The 23771-nt window shown below is 47.0% G+C and overlaps 1 protein-coding gene across 1 annotated transcript; it reads left to right on the top strand.

The window, feature by feature from the left end:
* Nucleotides 1-5503: 5503 nt before the first annotated feature.
* Nucleotides 5504-6454, top strand: LOC123130364 (uncharacterized). Its single transcript, XM_044550277.1, has one exon. The coding sequence runs from the start codon at nucleotides 5660-5662 to the stop codon at nucleotides 6275-6277; it is 618 nt and encodes a 205-aa protein (XP_044406212.1). The 5' UTR covers nucleotides 5504-5659; the 3' UTR covers nucleotides 6278-6454.
* Nucleotides 6455-23771: the final 17317 nt, after the last annotated feature.

Here is a 23771-nt window from a genome sequence, read left to right as displayed (position 1 = left end):
CTCGGATGCCACTATTGGGGAACGTAGTAATTTCAAAAATAATTCCTACGCACACGCAAGATCATGGTGATGCATAGCAACGAGAGGGGAGAGTGTTTCCACATACCCTCGTAGATCGAAAGCGGAAGCGTTAGCACAACATGGTTGATGTAGTCGTACGTCTTCACGATCCGACCGATCAAATACCGAACGCACGGCACCTCCGAGTTCTGCACACGTTCAACTCGATGCCATCCCTCGAGCTCCGATCCATTCGAGCTTTGAGGGAGATTTCCGTCAGCACAACGGCGTGGTGACGATATTGATGTTCTACCGTCGCATGGCTTCGCCTAAGCACCGCTATGATATTATCGAGGTGGACTATGGTGGAGAGGGGCACCGCACACGGCTAAGAGATCCAAGGGATCAATTGTTGTGTGTCTAGGGGGTGCCTCCCTCCCCGTATATAAAGGAGTGGAGGAGGGGGAGGGGGCCGGCCACCCTTGGCGCGCCCCATGAGGAGTCCTACTCCCACCGGCAGTAGGACTCCCCCCTTCCATGTTGGAGTAGGAGAGGAGAGGGAAGGAGAAAGAGGAAGAAAGGAAAGGGGGGGGGCGTCGCCCCCTTCCTTGTCCAATTCGGACTTGGGAGGGGAGGTACACGTGGCTTCCCCTTGGCCGCCTCTCCTCTTGCACCAATTGGACCCATGAGGCCCAATAACCTCCGGGGGGGGGGGGTCCGGTAACTCCCCGATACTCCGGTATATATCTGATAACCCCCGGAACCATTCCGGTGTCCGAATATAGTCGTCCGATACATCAATCTTTATTTCTCGACCATTTCGAGACTCCTTGTCATGTCCGTGATCACATTCGGGACTCCAAACTACCTTCGGTACATCAAAACACATAAACTCATAATATAACTGTCATCGAACTTTAAGCGTGCGGACCCTACGGGTTTGAGAACTATGTAGACATGACCGAGACACGTCTCCGATCAATAACCAATAGTGGAACCTGGATGCTCATATTGGCTCCTACATATTCTACGAAGATCTTTATCGGTCAAACCGCATAACAACATACGTTTTTACCTTTGTCCGGTATGTTACTTGCCCGAGATTCGATCGTCGGTATCTCAATACCTAGTTCAATCTCGTTACCGGCAAGTCTCTTTACTCGTTCTGTAATACATCATCCCGCAACTAACTCATTAGTTGCAATGCTTGCAAGGCTTAAGTGATGTGTATTACTGAGTGGGCCCATAGATACCTCTCCGACAATCAGAGTGACAAATCCTAATCTTGAAATACGCCAACCCAACAAGTACCTTTGGGGACACCTGTAGAGCACCTTTATAATCACCCAGTTACGTTGTGACGTTTGGTAGCACACAAAGTGTTCCTCCGGTAAACGGGAGTTGCATAATCTCATAGTCATAGGAACATGTATAAGTCATGATGAAAGCAATAGCAACAAACTAAACAATCAAGTGCTAAGCTAACGGAATGGGTCAAGTCAATCACATCATTCTCCTAATGATGTGATCTCGTTAATCAAATGACAACTCTTTGTCTATGGCTAGGAAACATAACCATCTTTGATCAACGAGCTAGTCAAGTAGAGGCATACTAGTGACACTCTGTTTGTCTATGTATTCACACATGTATCATGTTTCCGGTTAATACAAATCTAGCATGAATAATAAACATTTATCATGATATAAGGAAATAAATAATAACTTTATTATTGCCTCTAGGGCATATTTCCTTCAGGGATACCTGCGGCTGTGCGCCTACCATGCCCGCCAGGTGTTCAGCGATTTGTCTGCTCGGCTATGGACTCGGACGACGAGGAGGCGCTCACGGCGCCGCTGGTGGAGGAAGTCGATGCCACGTCCAGGACGAAGAGCATCTCATGGTCCTCACCGCCTTGGCCGTCCTGCTCGCGAGTAGTTCAAGGCCGCAGCGAGGTGGCTCGGCTCCAGGCCGGCTGAAGGCAAATAACAGGCATCGATTGGAAGGCTATGCTTGCTCTACTCCGACTACTTCGTCGATGCTCCACTGCACGTCAACAACGTATTTCAGCGTCGTTATCGGATGAGCCGAAAGCTCTTCCTCAGGATTGTGAATTCCATCCGGGAGTTCGACAGCTACTTCAAGTGCAAGAAGGATTGCACTGGCACACTTGGATTCACCTCACTCCAAAAGTGCACGACAACTATGAGGATGCTTGCATACGGAGCTCCCGGTGATTCACTGAAAGACTATGGACGCATGGCCGAGTCCACGACCATTGAGTGTTTCTACAAGTTCTGCACGGCAGTGGTGACAATGTTTGGACCGCAATACTTGCGATCATCCAATGCTGAAGACACTGCTCGGATCCTAACACAGAATGCAACAAGAGGATTTACAGGGATGCTTGGAAGCATCGACTGCATGCATTGGAAATGGAAGAACTGTCCATTTGCTAGGCAGGGGATGTACAAAGGCGCCAAAGGTGGTTGCAGCGTGGTACTTGACGCAGTGGCCACACACGACCTATGAATTTGGCACTCCTTCTTTGCTATGCCGGGAACTCACAATGACATCAATGTACTGCAGTGCTCCCCTGTCTTTGCCAAGCTTGTTCAAGGTCATTCTCCTCTAGTGAACTTCGAGGTCAATGGGCGGCACTACAACAAGGGATACTACCTTAGCAGATGTCATCTATCCAAGATGGTCCACATTTGTGAATACTATCTCAAACCATGTGCCAGGAGGCAAGAACTCCCACTTTGCGAAGGTTCAGGAGGCTTGCAAGAAGGATGCTAAGGAGGCATTTGGTGTGCTTCAATCTCGATTTGCTGTTGTCCGGTACCCTGGCCAGACCTGATCAAAAGATCGAATGTGGGAGATCATGACTTGCTGTGTCATCTTGCACAACATGATCATTGAGAGCGAGCAGGAAGAGCCAGTGTTTGAGACTAAATCATATTACAAGCAGGGTCCCTTTGCCCAAGTTGATCACCACCTACCGGCAACTTGGACTGCCTTTCTCAATATGCGTCAAGAGATCCGAGACCCACTGGTGCATGAACAACTGCAGCAGGATCTGGTGGAGCACCTATGGAGGCTCAAGGGCAACGCCTAGCTCGACATGTGATGAAATACGACTTTTTATTTGTTGAACTATATAATTTGTATTGAACTATTTGATTTTTATTGATTTTCTGTGATGAACTATGTGATAAAAAAATAACTTTATGTTGAATTTGTGCACAAGCACGCCAAATACAGGTCAAAATCGGTCAATTTGCACCGATAGTGGGCCAATTTGCGCTGAGAATGGACTGAAAAGCGGGTTGATTTTGCGCTGAAAGTGGACCTAAATCGGCGCCTAGAGGCGGCGGCTGGGAATCCGATTTTTTTTTGAAACTATGATGATTTTTATAGCAAATTCGGAAACTATACACCCTAATGGAGAAAAATCAAAAGTATCACCCCGTCGGCCTTCTGTTGGCCGAAGAGGGACTTTTCGGCCAACCGTTGGCCAAAAAGGACTTTTCGGCCAACCGTTGGCCAAAAATGACTTTTCGGCCAACCGTACTTTTTGGCCAACAGTTGGCCAAAGAGTCCCTCTTCAGCCAAAACCTGCTCTACTGTTTAAAAAAATTCATATCAAATAGGATTTTTAGTATTTCAATTTGATTCTTTTTGCACTAGATTAGAAATTTTATGAAGTTTCTGTAGATATCAAGTTTGACTAGATTTGAAAGTTTGAATTTATTTTTTTCATGAATTTGCTCAAATAACTAGATTGCCTATAATTTGTGTTAGGAGTATTTTTTAAGATGATTCTTTTTGCTACTGGTTCTTTGTGAATTTGTTTATTAGTAGTAATTAATTGGCGAATTTTATAATTATTTAAAATTAGGTTTTTATGAAAACAGTTCTGTCTTAGTGTTTGTTAGGTTTTATGCTATTTCTTTTAATTTTAATTGCTTTAAATTTTTTTCTTTAGTTTTTTGACATATTCTTTTTGTTTCTGTTTAGTTATCAGTAGCTATTTTATTTGTAGTATTTTTTTGTATTTTATTTCTTTTATCCTACTAGAAAACTTGTTTTGAGCTTCATAGGAGTTTATATTTAAAAGTGCCTTGTAAATCCTGTACAACCATTGCCGTTTTATACATGAAAAAAATACTTTCCCGCAATCTTTTTCCCTCCATTTTCTTTGCCGCCATTTTATTTCCCGCCATTCTCTCCCGCCACACTAAGGAGTGCTGCATCGACGGAGGATGACGATGATGCCTTCATGTGGAGTGTGAAACACTGTGTGAGAGAAGTCATAAGTGTGAAACACTCTCCGATGATGATGACGAAGCTGCAAACACTTATGACTTCTCTCAGACAGTGTTTCACACTCCACCAGCAGCACCGACGCAGGAGACACAGACCGTGTCAGACGATGTTATCTACGATCGTGGACACCATGAGGCTCGTTTTATAAGTTGAGAAGTGAAGATGGCGAGAAAGAAGATGTCGGGAAAGAAGATGGCGGGAGAGAATGGCGGGAAAGAAAATGAAGGGAGAGAATGGCGGGAAATAAAATGGCGGGAGAAAATGGAGGGAGAGAATGACGTAAAAACCTAATTTTAAATAATCCTAAAATTCACCAATTAATTACTACTGATAAACAAAGTCACAAAGAACCAGTAGCAAAAAGAATCATCTAAAAAGAATACTCCTAGCTCAAATTATAGGCAATCTAGTGATTTGAGAAAATTCATGAAAATTTAAATTCAAACTTCCAAATCTAGTCAAACTTGATATCTACAGAAACTTCATAAAATTTCTAATCTAATGCAAAAAGAATCAAATTAAAATACTAAAAATCCTATTTGATATGAATTTTCTAAAAAGTAGAGCAGGTGTTGGCCGAAGAGGGACTCTTTGGCCAACTGTTGGCCGAAAAGTCCCTCTTCGGCCAACAGGAGGCCGAAAAGTCACTTTTCGGCCAACAAGAGGCCGACGGGGTGATACTTTTGATTTTTCTCCATTGGGGTGTATAGTTTCTGAATTTGTTATAAAAATCATCATAGTTTCAAAAAAAAATCTAGGAATCCAATCGCCCTCATGCTGATATTTTCGCCAGCGCGTCCCCAGACGGCGTTATTTCAAGTCCGGAGGCCGAACGGCTCAAGATGCTGTTAAAGATGTTCATAGGGTAGCGTATGCATGCGTGCGATACACGTGAGGGTCTTCAACTGTACGTCTCAGAAGAAAATTTTGCAGTCTTTATCTGTAATGAAAGGCTGAGTAGCCGTTGAGTTGCTCTGGTAAAGTTTAGTGGGTTTTGTGCAGCTGGAGCCCCTCATCCAACCTGTTAAACTATAATTTTCATTTCAATAATGAAACTGGGAGCAGTCTGGCGGTCTGTGCCTTTCGTCAATTTCTTTTGTTTTCTCTGTTGAGCGATTGCCATGTCCGCTCTCGAGTATTTCCGGACAAAATACTGAGACTAGCTAGCAGGGTAAGAACAAAGAGCGCAACTGTATTTTAGTTCCTCCCAGTCCATAAGTACCCCACTCAGACTCAGAGTTCAAATTACGTAGTCAATGCCAGCAAGCTCCAACTTCCTCCCCCATCCAACACCCTCCGGCTCCAAGATCTGAATCAAGAAACCCGCCGGCGATGGGGCTCTGCGACTGCTTGGGCGAGTGCTGGGACGACTGCAAGTGGGCATTAGCGTGCCTCGCCGCCGTCGCCGCTGTCATCATCATCGCCGTCATGGTCGCCGCCTACAGCTTCGCCGTCCAGCCATCCATCACCGTCGAGGACGCCTCGCTGACCAGGTTTGCGCTGGCGACCACCCCGGTGACCTCGCTCGGGTACAACCTCTCCCTGAAGCTCGTCGTTCGCAACCGGAACTGGGCGACGACCATGAAGAACACGGAGCCGCTGGAGGCGGCGTACAAGTTCGACGGGCAGCAGTTCGAGCGCGTGCAGGTCGCCGACAAGGGCGACAAGCACGGCCCCAGGAAGACCCGGGTGTACCGCCTCGACTCGGGCTCAGACAGCGCCTACGCCGCGCTGGGCAACGCCGGCGTCGCCGCGTACAAGGAGCAGAACAAGACCGGGGAGTTCGAGCTGGAGGTGGCGGTCACGGGCGAGGTGCGGTACACGCTGCAGCTGAAGAAGAACAAGCTGTCGGGGACCTGCAAGCTCAAGCTGAAGATCGACTCGCCGGCGACGGCCGCCGTGGTGTTCGAGAAGGTGAAATGCAAGCTCGAGAAGGAGAAGAAGGAGTAGTTAATTTGCTAGCTACTGTGCACTGTATGGTTTTCATCCAAAGTTCGAAGCAATCTATGGCGGCCGGTTGCCAACTTGCCATATCGAGTAGTTGTAGTACTTCTCAATTATTTGATTCCTTCTTTATCCTTATGTAAAATGATTTTCGATGGTGAATCTTGGGAGGTGTTTGTTTCAGCAATTTTCGTCCGTCACCTGTTTACGTTGTAAACGGATAATGTTACGTGCGTTTGGTGGCGACCTTGTGTAGTCAGGTCCCGGACAGTGATCAGTCGATACCCCCCACCCCCCATTGGAAAAGGATTCCTTCCCACCCTCAAGCGCTCCTCACCCCCAGCCTTCCTCCCCCGCGACTCCTTTCTCCCCTCGACTGCATGCATGCATCGCCGCCGCCGCTGCCTCCCTTCAAGTCCAGCGCCGCCGCCGTCTCTCGATCGACCCGCTTCGAGTCCAGCGCCGCTGCCTCCCCTTGGTCCTCCCCTCCTGATCCAGTCGTCGGGAACGACCACGCCAGCCAGCCGCCGACGAGGATGTACCGCCGAAGCCGCCGACGAGGAGCAACAAGGCCCATCTCTGGATCAATCTCTTCCTCCTCCATCAAGCTCCTCTTGCAGATCTCGATCTGATATGTTCTTGATTTGTTTTCTTTACACTGCAGAACCAAACATAATAAGGTTTTTCCATTCCAGTGTTGTTACAGTGTGTAATCAGTTCCCTTTTACATTTACGTTACCACTCATCGAAACAAACACCTCCTTGGTTGCAACTATTTGAAATTTGCATGTGTTATGTTCCCCATTTTTTTGCTACAAGATGTGAATAGCTAGATCGTAGTGGGAAATTCACTTTGGTGCAAAGGTGCACATGCACCTATTGTCTAAATATACATTTCAAAAAGTTAAAAAAAATCGAGAAAAAATCCCGCCTCTAAGTCCGGACATTATATGCGTGTACCAAGTTTCGATCAAAAAGGACATTTTTTATGGCTTGTGTAAAAAGGAAAAAAAAATATGCTTGATTACAGGTATTCACGAGGCATTTATCCATCTTTTTTATACATGCCACAAAAAATGTCATTTTTCACGAAAAATTTGTGTGCGAACGTAGGATGTCCGATGCACACGCGGGATTTTTTTTCCGAATTTTTTTAACATTTTGAAATGTGTTTTTATACACATTTCATAGTGTATCTACACCTAGGAGCCAAAACGCCACTCTCGATGGTAATCCCTCCGTTTACAAATAAGTACTATATAGGATGTTTTGGATATATTAATACGAACTACATGCAAATTGAAATAAGTGAACAAACACATAAAAATATGTTTACATACATCTGATCCAGAAGTATGTTAGAGTTCATAAATACTCACGTCTTACATTTGTTTGTAAAGAGAATATAAGATGTTGCATATTCCTGTCTGGACCATATACTGACTAAAATAAGTGAATACAGACATTAAAAAGTATCTATACATATTCAATTGAGAAAAAATTAGAACATCTTATATTTGTGGACGAAGGGAGTAACATTTAAAGATATTTTTTGAAAGCCTATATTATGAAAGTTACTGTATTTTCTGGTATAATGGGTCAAATCTACAAAGTTTGCATCGAGTAAATCTAATATACATCATTCATATACTTCTTCCATTTCCAAATATACGTCTTTTTAGAGATTTCAATATGGACTACTACAACTTAGTGCATCTACAGCTAGATTTGGCAAATCCGACCCCTCAAACGCCCACGGACGCGCCTGGGCGTGTTCGCGGACAATGACCGATCACCTCAATAAACACGTTTCACATCCGCATACCTCAAATTAGAAATCTCAAATTCATATTATTACATGCAACATGAAACATAATCTACGCAGAGCTCGTCCGGTTAAGCTCCCCGCTCGCCCGGCTCCGCCCTGGCCATGTTCGGCGACCGGCTGCGCTCCTCAGAGTGTTGGGCTGGTCGCCGACAAGGTAGGGTAGGGCATGAGACACGAGCTGGCTCACGTGACTCAAGACTCCGCCGTCTTCCATGCCCTACTCTTTCTCGTCGGAGAACGGAACCCGAACGGTGGCACTGGACGTCAGATCGATGATGGATCCATCCGGAAACGAGTCGCCGACGTCCACCACGATGCGGTTGCGGCGTCCGGACTGATGCGCCATACGGGGCGCCGGAGAATGCGACTCTACCTCGCCGACATCCGCCGTCGCGGAGGCTGCCACCGCCTCCCGCGCCCGATGCACAGCGGGCACGCCATGCCATGGCCTTGTCGGACGAGGCCTATGGTGCGTCCGCATGCTCGGGGCGCCACCGGAGGCGTTGCGCGCCCGTCAGCGCGTTCGGACGCCAGCCGGACCGCACGGCCTCCGGCAAGGCACTATGGTCGGCCTAGCGCCGGATCCATCCCCATTTGGGCGGAAGCAATGGATTCCCGACGGATGGAGTCCGAGCGCAGCCGTCCACGAGTCTCCTCCCAGGCGCGGCGGAGTGCAAGCCGGACGACCATCTCCTCCTTGGGCCGCACGGGATGAGTTTGGGGTCGAACGATCCGGAGGTAAAGGACTCAGATCCGCTGCCCGCCATGCCGGAGAGGACCGAAAGGAGACGGAGACGAGATTGGGTGGCAGAGAGGAATGAAGGGGAGGGGAGTGAAGTGGCTAGGGTTTGATCCGACAAGCGGATATGAAGGATTTTATGTGAGGTCAGTTGGGCCGGCATGGGCCGGATCCGACGTGGCGACATGCCAGATGCGCTCGGGCGCCCCGTATCTGCTTCATATTTGAGCTGGAAATGAAAATGTAGGTTAGCCTGGTTGTTTGAGAGGCTCGTCTGAATAAAAAATCATGACCGAGCGACCTACCTGCACGTTTGAGACGTGTTCGAACGGTCCTGTTGCAGATACTCTTAAGATCGAAAGGAGTATTTCAGAGGAGTGAATATAGTATTCACGGTGGTTCGTACGGGCATCCCGCGTCGAATGGTAGCAAGCACGGGCCACACACTGTTCGTGTCAGACTTGTTACAACAATTTTTTTTATTGTTTTAATTTGGAACCGAACGACTTCTTTCTTTATCACCAGCTCTCGCAGGCACACATGGGCGCTGTGGTCCGTTTGGCTCGTGGCCAACCAGGTGCACATCAATCAACTCAACAGAATTAAAGCCGCGCAGGTTTCGCCGAAACTATAGGCACCATACCCCACAAATTCCTGTCTATCCATACTGGCCCACAGCCGTTGTTTTTCATTTTTCGTTTGGCCAGCCGAAAGGCCCTCTGCAGACGCGCAAAAGACCCTTGCCCGGGGTCGGTCCCCGGTCGCCCTCGTCCCAGTCAGTCAACGAAGTTGTCGCCAGGCCTCGCAACTGAACTCCGTGGCGCCGCCGAGAGCCTGCTTCGACAGAAAGAACGTCCCCACCCGGCAAGTCAGCTGAAATGCCGGTGGCGAATAAGGCTAGTCACAGTGAAGATAACTTTGGTAGTACACATTTCAAGACAAATTTGCTTATGTGACAAATATTTAATGAGAAAAGAGATGTTTGTGATAATATAATATGTTACTGTAACATGGAATTTCCCGAGACAAAATGAGTCCATGAACTAATCAATGAAACAATCTATGACACTATAATTATGTTACTTTACACTACAAAAGTAGTAAATTAGACTAATGTCATATGTATGACACTACTACAAGTTACTCCCCACTATGACCAACCTAAGGGCAACTCTAAAGCACAACCCCATCCATGTTTGTCTGTTTGGGTACAAACGGATAGATCGCACAATCCAATGCCTCATCGCTTCCATATTTTTTTTGTTTGGCGTCCGGCCCGTCTCATTTGTGGCGTAAACTTGCGTTCGGTTTGCGTCCACATGGACGTCGAACAGACGTCCACGCGCCCGCTCCGCGTCCACCTTGGGCCCACGTGGCGACCGCCCACGTACCTCCCATAGTTCACATTTATGGCGCACGCGCGGGCGGCCCCATCTGGCAGCCATCCCAGCCGAGCGGTCGCCGTCCTTTTTAATGTGGAAGCCATGGACCGGTGGGAGTCCATACTTCCACTCCCGGCGATGTGTGCCTCCTCGAAACCAGACACACTAGCCTTCTCCAAACCCTAGCTCCACCTCATCACCGGCCACCGTGGGATGGCATTGGATCTCCGGCCGCAAGGGCAAGCACGACCACGAGGCCTGCTCTTTCTCTGGCCATCGTCGCCGCTCCACCCCTCCACCTCCACCTCCGGCACCCGCATTCCACATCGCGCCGCTGGTGGCCGAACCTCGCATGAGGTTGTACGTGAAGGCTGAGATTTGCAAGCGTCACTGGGAGACGGGCACACCGCTACCATGGCGCGACGTGCACCTCCCCAATAACTGGAATTTCTTCGCGGATCGGGTCCCCATCCCACCAATACCGGTAAGCGACCGCGCCCGACGCGAGGAGATCGCCCACCACCGCCAGACCTCGTCAACGACTCGAGGTATGCCGTGGACTCCCCGCTGTGGGACACGTGGCTCCGCGTCGAGCATGATCTACGCCGGCAATCGTTCTTTGTCAGTCGTGCTCCGATCCCACCCAGCCGCGCGCGTGCCGCCAACCCTCCCCAGCCACGTGGACGTAGGCTGGTCCGTGGCCTGACGCCGACGCCATCCCCTTCACCATCCCAGCCACTGCCCGCTCTGATGACAGCCGAGGAGGAGGAGGAGCTGGTGAGGCGGGCCATGGAGGACTTGTTGGGGAACGTAGCAGAAATTCAAAATTTTCCTATGTGTCACCAAGATCTATCTATGGAGAAACCAGCAACGAGGGGAAGGAGAGTGCATCTACATACCCTTGTAGATCGCTAAGCGGAAGCGTTCAAGAGAACGGGGTTGATGGAGTCGTACTCGTCGTGATCCAAATCACTGATGATCCTAGTGCCGAACGGACGGCACCTCAGTGTTCAACACACGTACAGCCCGGAGACGTCTCCTACGCCTTGATCCAGCAAGGGGAGAAGGAGAGGTTGGGGAAGACTCCATCCAGCAGTGGCACGACGGCGTGGTGGTGGTGGAGGAGCGTGGTACTCCAGCAGGGCTTCGCTAAGCACCGCAAGAGACGAGGAGGGAGAGGGGTAGGACTGCGCCAAGAAGGAGATTGAATCGTGTCTCTGGCTGCCCAAAACCTCAAGTATATATAGGGGGAGGGGAGGGGCTGCGCCCCCACCTAGGTTTCCACCCCTAGGGGTGGCGGCCAGCCCTAGATCCCATCTAGGGGGGGGGGGGCGGCCAAGGGGGGAGAGAGGGGGGCGCACCACTAGGTGGGCCTTAGGCCCATCTGAGCCTAGGGTTTGCCCCCTTCCACTCTCCCCCGCGCCTTGGGCCTTGGCGGGGGGGGGGGGGGGGCGCACCAGCCCACCTGAGGCTGGTCCCCTCCCACACTTGGCCCATGTAGGCCTCCGGGGCTGGTGGCCCCACCTGGTGGACCCCCGGACCCCTCCGGTGGTCCCGGTACACTACCGGTGATGCCCGGAACACTTCCGGTGGCCAAAACCATACTTCCTATATATTAATCTTTACCTCCGGACCATTCCGGAACTCCTCGTGATGTCCGGGATCTCATACGGGACTCCGAACAACATTCGTTAACCACGTATATCTATTCCCTATAACCCTAGCGTCATCGAACCTTAAGTGTGTAGACCCTACGGGTTCGGGAACCATGCAGACATGACCGAGATAACTCTCTAGTCAATAACCAACAGCGGGATCTGGATACCCATGTTGGCTCCCGCATGTTCCACGATGATCTCATCGGATGAACCACGATGTCAAGGACTTAATCAATCCCGTATACAATTCCCTTTGTTTATCGGTACGATACTTGCCCGAGATTCGATCGTCGGTATCCCGATACCTTGTTCAATCTCGTTACCGGCAAGTCTCTTTACTCGTTCCGTAACACATCATCCCATGATCAACTCCTTGGTCACATTGTGCACATTATGATGATGTCCTACCGAGTGGGCCCAGAGATACCTCTCCGTTTACACGTAGTGACAAATCCCAGTCTCGATTCGTGCCAACCCAACAGACACTTTTAGAGATACCTGTAGTGTACCTTTATAGCCACCCAGTTACGTTGTGACGTTTGGCACACCCAAAGCACTCCTACGGTATCCGGGAGTTGCACAATCTCATGGTCTAAGGAAATGATACTTGACATTAGAAAAGCTTTAGCATACGAACTACATGATCTTGTGCTAGGCTTAGGATTGGGTCTTGTCCATCACATCATTCTCCTAATGATGTGATCCCGTTATCAACGACATCCAATGTCCATGGTCAGGAAACCATAACCATCAATTGATCAACGAGCTAGTCAACTAGAGGCTTACTATGGACATGGTGTTGTCTATGTATCCACACATGTATCTGAGTTTCCTATCAATACAATTCTAGCATGGATAATAAACGATTATCATGAACAAGGAAATATAATAATAACCAATTTATTATTGCCTCTAGGGCATATTTCCAACAGTCTCCCACTTGCACTAGAGTCAATAATCCAGTTCACATCGATATGTGATTAACACTCAAGGTCACATCCCCATGTGACTAACACCCAAAGAGTTCTGGGTTTTATCATGTTATGCTTGTGAGAGAGGTTTCAGTCAACGGGTCTGCAACATTCAGATCCGTATGTACTTCGCAAATTTCCATGTCAGCTTGTAGATGCAACTACTACGCTACATTTGGAGGCATTTCAAATAACTGTTCTACTTGGAGCTATTCTAAATTGTTGCTCCATTATACGTATCCGGTATCTGTACTCAGAGCTATCCGGATAGGTGTTAAGCTTGCATCGACACAACTCTTTACGTCGAACTCTTTATCACCTCCATAACCGAGAAACATATCCTTATTCCTCTAAGGATAATTTAGACCGCTATCTGGTGATCTACTCCTAGATTACCTTTGTACCCTCTTGCCAGATATGTGGCAAGGCACACATCAGGTGCGGTACTCAGCATGGCATACCATATAGAGCCTATGACAAAAGCATAGGGGACGACCTTCGTCCTTCCTCTTTCTTCTGCCGTGGTCAAGCTTTAAGTCTTAACTTCATACCTTACAACTCAGGCAAGAACTCCTTCTTTGGCTGATCCATCTTGAACACCTTCAAGATCATGTCAAGGTATGTGCTCACTTGAAAGTACCATTAAACATTTTGATCTATCCTTATAGATCTTGATGCTCAATGTTCAAGTAGCTTAATCCAGGCTTTCCATTGAAAAACACTTTCCAAATAACCCTATATGCTTTCCAGAAATTCTATGTCATTTCTGATCAACAATATGTCAACAACATATATTCATCAGAAATTCTATAATGCTCCCACTCACTTCTTTGGAAATACAAGTTTCTCATAAACTTTGCATACACCCAAAATCTTTGATCATCTTATCAAAGCATACATTCCAACTCCGAGATGCTTACTCTAGTCCTTAGAAGGATTGCTGGAGCTTTGCATACTTATTAGCATCTTTCAGGATTGACAAAACCTTCCGGTTGTATCACATACAACCTTTCCTCAAGAAAATCGTCGAGGAAACAATGTTTTGACATCCTATCTGCAAGATTTCATAAATGATGCAGTAATCGCTAATATGATTCCAACAGACTCTTAGCATCGCTACGAGTGAGAAAGTCTCATCGTAGTCAACTCCTTGAACTTTGTCGGAAAACATCTTAACGACAAGTCGATCTTTCTTAATGGTGATACTTACCATCATTGTCCGTCTTTCTTTTAAAAAACCATATGTACCTAACAGCCTTACGACCATCAAGTAGTTCTTCCAAAGTCTACACTTTGTTTTCATATATGGATCCTCTCTCGGATTATATGGCCTCGAGCCATTTTGGAATTCAGGCCCACCATCGCTTCTCCATAGCTCGTAGGTTCATTGTTGTCTAGCAACATGACTTTCAAGACATGATTACATACCACTCTGAAGTAGTATGCATCCTTGTCGTCCTACGAGGTTTGGGAGTGACTTGATCTGAAGTTTCATGATCACTATCATAAGCTTCCACTTCAATTGGTGTAGGTGCCACAGGAACAACTCCCTGTGCCCTGCCACACACTAGTTGAAGAGACGGTTCAATAACCTCATCAAGTCTCCATCATCCTCCCACTCAATTCTTTCGAGAGAAACTTTTCCTCGAGAAAGGACCCGATTCTAGAAACAATCCCTTATTGATTTCGGATCTGAGACAGGAAGTATACCCAACTGTTTTGGGTGTCCTATGAAGATGTATTTATCCGCTTTGGGTTCGAGCTTATCGGCCTGAAACTTTTTCACATAAGCGTCGCAGCGCCAAACTTTTAAGAAATGACAGCTTAGGTTTCTCTAAACCATAGTTCATATGGTGTCATCTCATCGGAATTACGTGGTGCCCTATTTAAAGTGAATGTGGTTGTCTCTAATGCCTAACCCATAAACTATCGTGGTAATTCGATAAGAGACATCATGGTATGCATCATATCCAATAGGGTGCAGTTATGATGTTCGGACACACCATCACACTATGGTGTTCCAGGCTGTATTAGTTGTGAAACAATTTCCACAATGTCTTAATTCTGTGCCAAACTCGTAATTCAGATATTCATCTCTATGATCATATCATAGATATTTTATCCTCTTGTCACGACGATTTTTCAACTTCACCCTGAAATTACTTGAACCTTTCAATAATTCAGACTCGTGATTCATCAAGTAAATGTACTCAACATCTACTCAAATCATCTGTGAAGTAAGAACATAATGATATCCACTACACGCCTCAGCACTCATTGGACTGCACACATCAAAAATGTATTACTTCCAACAAGTTGCTTTCTAGTTCCATTTTACTGAAAACGAGGCTTTTAGTCATCTTGCCCATGTGGTATAATTTGCATGTCTCAAGTGATTCAAAATCAAGTGAGTCCAAACGGTCCATTTGCATGGAGTTTCTTCATGCATATACACCAATAGACATGGTTCGCATGTCTCAAACTTTTCAAAAACGAGTGAGCCCAAAGATCGATCAACATGGAGCTTCTTCATGCGTTTTATACCGATATGACTTACGTGGCAGTGCCACAAGTAGGTGGTACTATCATTACTATCTTATATCTTTTGGCATGAACATGTGTATCACTACGATCGAGATTCAATAAACCATTCATTTTAGGTGCAAGACCATTGAAGGTATTATTCAAATAAACAGAGTAACCATTATTCTCCTTAAATGAATAACCGTATTGCGATAGACATAATCCAATCATGTCTATGCTCAATGCAAACACCAATCTCGATGGTAGAGGGAGCGTGCGATGCTTGATCACATCAAGCTTGGGAAAAACTTCCAACATGTATCGCCAGCTCACCTTTAGCTAGTCTCCGTTTACTCCGCAGCCTTTTATTTCGAGTTTACTAACACTTAGCAACCGAACCGGTATCTAATACCATGTTTCTACTAGGAGTACTAGTAAAGTACACATTAACACAATGTATATCCAATATACTTCTATCGACCTTGCCAGCCTTCTCATCTACCAAGTATCTAGGGTAATTCTGCTCCAGTGGTTGTTCCCCTTATTACAGAAGCACTTAGTCTCGGGTTTGGGATCAACCTTGGGTTTCTTCACTAGAGCAGCAGCTGAATTGTCATTTCATGAAGTATCCCTTCTTGCCCTTGCCCTTCTTGAAACTAGTGGTTTCACCAACCATCAACAATTGATGCTCCTTCTTGATTTCTACTTTTGTGGTGTCAAACATCGCGAATATCTCAAGGATCATCATATATGTCCCTGATATATCATAGTTCATCACGAAGCTCTAGCAGCTTGGTGGTAATGACTTCGGAGAAACATCACTATCTCATCTGGAAGATCAAGTCCCACTCGATTCAAATGATTGTTGTACTCAGACAATCTTGAGCACAAGCTCAACAATTGAGCTTTTCTCCCTTAGTTTGCAGGCTAAGAAAGTCGTCGGAGGTCTTATACCTCTTGACGTGGGCACGAGCCTGAAATCCCAATTTCATCCCTCGAAACATCTCATATGTTTCGCGATGTTTCAAAACGTCTTTGGTACCTCAACTCTAAACCGTTTAACTGAACTATCACGTAGTTATCAAAATGTGTATGTCAGATGTTCGCAACATCCACAGACGACATTCGAGGTTCAGCACACTGAGCGGTGCATTAAGGACATAAGCCTTCTATGAAGCAATGAAGACAATCCTCAGTTTACGGACCTAGTCCGCATAATTGCTACTATCATCTTTCAACTAAATTTTCTATAGGAACATATCTAAACAGTAGAACTAAAGCGCGAGCCACGACATAATTTGCGAAGACCTTTTGACCATGTTCAGGATAATTAAGTTCATCTTATGAACTCCCACTCAGATAGACATCCCTCTAGTCATCTAAGTGATTACATGATCCGAGTCAACTAGGCCGTGTCCGATCATCACGTGAGACGGACTAGTCATCATCGGTGAACATCTTCATGTTGATCGTATCTACCATACGACTCATGCTCGACCTTTCGGTCTCTTGTGTTCCGAGGCCATGTCTGTACATGCTAGGCTCGTCAAGTCAACCTAAGTGTTTCGCGTGTGTAAATCTGGCTTACACTCATTGTATGTGAACGTAAGAATCTATCACACCCGATCATCACGTGGTGCTTCGAAACGACGAACTTTCGCAATGGTGCACAGTTAGGGGGAACACTTTCTTGAAATTTTAATGAGGAATCATCTTATTTACTACCGTCGTTCTAAGAAAATAAGATGTGTAAACATGATAAACATCACATGCAATCAAATAGTGACATGATATGGCCAATATCATATTGCTCCTTTTGATCTCCATCTTCGGGGCTCCATGATCATCATTGTCGTCGGCATGACACCATGATCTCCATCATCATGATCCCCATCATTGTGTCTCCATGAAGTTGTCTCGCCAACTTATTACTTCTACTACTATGGCTACCGATTAGCAATAAAGTAAAGTAATTACATGGCGTTGTACAATGACACACAGGTCATACAATAAATAAAGACAACTCCTATGGCTCCTGCCGGTTGTCATACTCATCGACATGCAAGTCGTGATTCCTATTACAAGAACATGATCAATCTCATACATCACATATCATTCATCACATTCTTCTTGGCCATATCACATCACATAGCATACCCTGCAAAAACAAGTTAGACGTCCTCTAATTGTTGTTTGCATGTTTTACGTGGCTGCTATGGGTTTCTAGCAAGAACGTTTCTTACCTACGCAAAAACCACAACGTGATATGCCAATTGATATTTACCCTTCATAAGGACCCTTTTCATCGAATCCGATCCGACTAAAGTGGGAGAGATAGACACCCGCTAGCCACCTTATGCAACTAGTGCATGTCAGTCGGTGGAACCAGTCTCACGTAAGAGTACGTGTAAGGTCGGTCCGGGCCGCTTCATCCCACAATGCCGCCGAATCAAGATGGGACTAGTAACGGTAAGCATATTGAACAAAATCAACGCCCACAACTACTTTGTGTTCTACTCGTGCATAGAAACTACGCATGGACCTAGCTCATGATGCCACTGTTGGGGAACGTAGCAGAAATTCAAAATTTTCCTACGTATCACCAAGATCTATCTATGGAGAAACCAACAACGAGGGGAAGGAGAGTGCATCTACATACCCTTGTAGATCGCTAAGCGGAAGCGTTCAAGAGAACGGGGTTGATGGAGTCGTACATTTCGTGATCCAAATCACAGATGATCCTAGTGCCGAACGGACGGCACCTCCATGTTCAACACACGTACAGCCCGGAGACGTCTCCTACGCCTTGATCCAGCAAGGGGAGAAGGAGAGGTTGGGGATCCAGGAGCAGCACGACGGCGTGGTGGTGGTGGAGGAGCATGGTACTACAGCAGGGCTTCGCCAAGCACCGCAAGAGATGAGGAGGGAGAGGGGTAGGACTGCGCCAAGAAGGAGATTGAATCGTGTCTCTGGCTGCCCAAAACCTCAAGTATATATAGGGGGAGGGGAGGGGCTGCGCCCCCACCTAGGTTTCCACCCCTAGGGGTGGCGGCCAGCCCTAGATCCCATCTAGGGGGGGGGCAAGGGGGGAGAGAGTGGGGCGCACCACTAGGTGGGCCTTAGGCCCATCTGAGCCTAGGGTTTGCCCCCTTCCACTCTCCCTTGCGCCTTGGGCCTTGGTGGGGGGGCGCACCAGCCCACCTGGGGCTGGTCCCCTTCCACACTTGGCCCATGTAGGCCTCCGGGGCTGGTGGCCCCACCTGGTGGACCCCCAGACCCCTCCGGTGGTCCCGGTACACTACCGGTGATGCCCGGAACACTTCCGGTGGCCAAAACCATACTTCCTATATATTAATCTTTACCTCCGGACCATTCTGAAACTCCTCGTGACATCCAGGATCTCATCCGGGACTCCGAACAACATTCGGTAACCACGTATATCTATTGCCTATAACCCTAGCGTCATCGAACCTTAAGTGTGTAGACCCTACGGGTTCGGGAACCATGCAGACATGACCGAGATAACTCTCCGGTCAATAACCAACAACGGGATCTGGATACCCATGTTGGCTCCCACATGTTCCACAATGATCTCATCGGATGAACCACGATGTCAAGGACTTAATCAATCCCGTATACAATTCCCTTTGTCTATCGGTATGATACTATCCTGAGATTCGATCGTCGGTATCCCGATACCTTGTTCAATCTCGTTACCAGCAAGTCTCTTTACTAGTTCCGTAACACATCATCCCATGATCAACTCCTTGGTCACATTGTGCACATTATGATGATGTCCTACCGAGTGGGCCCAGAGATACCTCTCCGTTTACACGGAGTGGCAAATCCCAGTCTCGATTCGTGCCAACCCAACAGACACTTTCGGAGATACCTGTAGTGTACCTTTATAGCCACCCAGTTACGTTGTGACGTTTGGCACACCCAAAGCACTCCTACGGTATCCGGGAGTTGCACAATCTCATGGTCTAAGGAAATGATACTTGACATTAGAAAAGCTTTAACATACGAACTACATGATCTTGTGCTAGGCTTAGGATTGGGTCTTGTCCATCAGATCATTCTCCTAATGATGTGATCCCGTTATCAACGACATCCAATGTCCATGGTCAGGAAACCGTAACCATCAATTGACCAACGAGCTAGTCAACTAGAGGCTTACTAGGGACATGGTGTTGTCTATGTATCCACACATGTATCTGAGTTTCCTATCAATACAATTCTAGCATGGATAATAAATGATTATCATGAACAAGGAAATATAATAATAACCAATTTATTATTGCCTCTAGGGCATATTTCCAATAGGACTCCCTCCACACCCACAACGAGGCCCAGCGGCAGTGCTTCAAAGACATGATAGCCCTCTCCATAGCCGGTGATGTTGTCACCCCGGAGTTCGACATCGTGGTGAAGGAGGAGGCTATAGGGACGTGCAATAGCAACAGGAGGAGGAGCCCGCGCTGTGGAACACAACACTTGTCGACTAGAAGTGGTCCTAGACGGAGACGGTCCCGTGGACACCGGAGCCCGTGCATGGCGAGGCTTGGTCATTGCCCCCGCTATGGGAAGAGGTGGTGCATGCGCCTCTGCAGCCGCCTCTGCCCAAGCCTGGCAGGGGCAGCCAGCCCACCTATGGACACCGCCGACCTACATCGACCTCATGTGGGACGAGGACAATGATGGCGGCAACTGAAGCCGATGGCGGCGACAGGCTTCTTGTTTTCTTATGTCATTTTAATTTTTAGTTTGTTTAAGAATGTGGTGGACTGGACTTGGGCCGTTTTATGTTAATATTTAAGGTTTTTAAACAATTTTGCAATGTCTATTTGGGTAGATTTGGGGAAAATTTGCTAGTTCTTTTGGAGGACAATTGGGATGCGGCGGCCCAGTTAGGCGCACCGATGGCCGAACGACCGCATGCGGATGCGCGTGTCCGTTTTGCCACCCAAACGGACGTCCGTTTGGGTCCAGTGTTGGAGTTGGCCTAAGGGCAACTCCAACCAAAAAAGAACACGAGAATTGACTGCAAACACGTCTAGGCTGTTCACGGATAGTTTTATGGATGCTGCCACACAAACATCCGACAACACTAGCCCACCTGTCAAACATTATCTAGTGTCGAGACCCCGCTGCACCTTGCCGCCCAAACTCGTCGTCTTCGATACTGTAGATGGCACGCCGCTCCATCTTCATCGCACGGAAGTCATATGAAGACCTGCACCAAGTCATACTTTTGTCCTTTTAGCCGATGTACAACCCAAAAGTTGATGCCCCCCATGGGGGTGACGACGCAGGAACCTCGCCATCATCCGATCCAGAAAAGCCTGAATCTTGGGTTTCGCCCGGGGCACAGGGAACACAGATCGTCCTACAAAGCCTCCAACGAGGTAATGACGCCCGCGGGTGCCATCGTTGATGGTTCTGGCCGAGGCCGAATCAAGCTTTCTTTAGCAAATTAGGTCCATCCCCGGCTGGACCAGCAAGTCGACCTCCTCCGTCATTCAACATGCCCATGGATGAAGTTTGCCATTGAGAAACCGCATGACCGGAGCTGCGACACCGCCTAGAAACACCCACACCAGAAAATGGAAACTAAGTCTAACTTCTCACAAAATAATCTAGACCTCCCATGCCCACACCTGCTAGTTTCCAATCTCTAATTTCGTCTAGGATTTGCACTACCAGACCAGTTGGCGAATTTTTTGGACACTACAGACACAAAGCGCTCATACATACGCGCATAAACTCACCCCTATGAATGCACACACACACACCCTACCCCCCCCCATGAGCACCTTCGAGAGACTGAGTCGGCATATCATCTTGAGATTTATGGAGTCGCCCGAGGCGCCTTGTCGTCGACGGGAACGTCTCCTCCCACTGAAAGCGCATCGCCGGAAATCTTGAAATAAATCCAGGAATAATGCGAGCACCAGGACTTGAACTCTGGTGGGCTGGGGATACCACTGTCCCTCTAACCATACAATCACAGGTTGGTTTGCTAACAGTCGGCGATTTGAACTAATCGGGTCTGTGGAACACCCTAGTGTTCCTATGTTTCCAAAGCGCCCATGTCGTCTCGATGACCAACAAGTCGTACCCTGGCTTGTCTTTGCCTCTAAAGGAAATCCTCGCTCTTAGCCACCAACTTGCAAAGGTGTCATTTTGTGTCTGCTCTTGAGTACTTACAGATAAAAGTACTATCGGGGACTAGCAGGGTAAGCGCATCTCCAACACTGACCCTCAAACCTCCCGCAACCGTTCGGACCGTGGAAGCCCTCCAACGCGGTCCTGTATCGGTCCGCGGTGCGGTTCGGATGCATTTTCTCCCGCACACCAGAGACAAACATGGGGAGGTTTAAGGGAGTCCGAACTCATCCCAAGCCCGCTTCTGACCGCCCTGGCCCACCGAAAATCCCTTCCCTCCCGCATGTTTTCGGTTAGCGCCGCTCCAGAGCGTCAGCACCTGCATCCATACATGGCCAGAGCGGACACCACACTCACTGGCGTCGGCATTAAAGCCACACACCGGCTTCCTGGTGTTGGGAAACGTAGCATGCAATTTCAAAAAAATTCCTAAGTCCATGCAAGATCTATCTAGGAGATGCATAGCAACGAGAGGGGGAGAGTGTGTCCACGCACCCTCGTAGACTAAATGTGGAAGCGTTTGACAACGCGGTGGATGTAGTCGGACTTTTTCTCGTTCCGACCGATCAAGCACCGAACATACGACACCTCCGAGTTCTGCACACGTTCAGCTCGATGACGTCTCTCGAACTCTTTGATCCAGCAAAGTGTTGAGGGAAAGTTCTGTCAGCACATCGGCGTGGTGACGGTGATGGTGAAGTGATCAGCGCAGGGCTTTGCCTAAGCACTACGAAGATATGACCGGAGGCGTGAACTGTGGAGGGGGTGCCACACACGGCTAACAATTGTTGGTATATATATATACACACACACACACACATCTGGGCTATTCTGTTACTAGTAACAGAATATTATTCTGTTACCCTTTTTGAACAGACGATTTCAGGTGGTTGAACTGATATTTTTGAAGCGGTTGAACTGATGCTTTCGAAGCGGTTGAACTGATGCTTTCAGTTGTGTTTAACACATCGTCTTCTTTAGTTCAAAAACTTTTTGTAATTTTTTTGTCGGAACGTGGCGTGTAATATATCGTTGGAAAGCTCTTGACAACCATATTTCAAGTATATATTGAACGTTTTTGCAAAATCATTATGGTTTAAGAGCAGTTTTGAAGAAACCATTTTTTTCAAAACCGAAAACGTGAATCGTATTTTGGACTCAATTTTCAAACGATCTGTCGGAATTGAGCAAATAAGATGGTGTTGGAAAGATGGTGAAAATCCGCATCTTCCATATATGTATTGTTTTTTCTAATTCTATATGATTTAAAAGTAATTTGAAAAACGGTGAAATTCTGGGCAAAACGTATTTTCGCGATTTTTTGCAAACGGTTTGTCAGATTGACGCAAATAATATGACGTTGGAAAGCTATGTAAAATGCACAACTTTTTCGTATAGAAATGTTTTTCTAATTCCTTACGGTTTAAAAACGAATTCGAATACGGTCAAATTTGATTTTGAATGAGATTTTTTTTAAAAAGTCTGTCGAAATATGGCAAATAATATACCGTTGGATAGCTATCGAAAATGCGAAACTTAGTCATGTTGAATGTTTTCTCTACTTCGCAACCGTTGAACAGTAATTTTGAATACGGCATGACGGATCCTGCTGTTTTCTCGTGTGAAAAACAGAGTAGTCGTACTGATATATATGTATGTTTGTACTGAGCTATTTTTTGTAGAGTAATTTTGAATGGTTCCGAAAAAGGGTACTTGTACTGATGCTTGCATGGGTTTGTACTAAGCGTGTTTTCACTAACTAGGCTTTGCTCTGTTTTTTTGGTAATATTTTTCTCGTAAGTTTTCAACGGTTTACTGTATCGTCGCCCCTGTACTTGTATGGTTTGTATCATCGAACTGAATGATATTTTATTCAAAAAGAAAATGTGTTTATTTTATTTCCTTTTTTAACTCAACATTTTTTGACAACGTTGTTCTGAACTTCTCTCATTTTACGACTTGTACTAAGATACTTACTAAGCCGGATTTTCATGGGGTTTCTTTTTTTGCTTGAACTTTACAATTTGAATTTCTGTCATTTCTTTTATTCCGAACGGATCACCGTTTTTAACTCGTACTGAGGTACTTACTACGCCCGAACTGGGGTGGCTATCGCGACGCAAGGAAGATGTTGTGCGGCGGCATGAGGTGAGACGCTGGTTGCGTACAGAGGATCACGTGGAAGCGATGCGTAGAGCATGGTCTGGCGGCACGCTGGAGGGAGGACCATG

Source organism: Triticum aestivum, chromosome 6A (genome assembly GCF_018294505.1).
Source record: "Triticum aestivum cultivar Chinese Spring chromosome 6A, IWGSC CS RefSeq v2.1, whole genome shotgun sequence".
Classification (NCBI taxonomy): Eukaryota; Viridiplantae; Streptophyta; class Magnoliopsida; order Poales; family Poaceae; genus Triticum; species Triticum aestivum.
This window is presented reverse-complemented; position numbering and strand designations above follow the sequence as displayed.

Excerpts from the sequence above, each read along its gene's own strand:
- LOC123130364 (XM_044550277.1), top strand. The coding sequence starts at position 5,660 with ATGGGGCTCTGCGACTGCTTGGGCGAGTGCTGGGACGACTGCAAGTGG.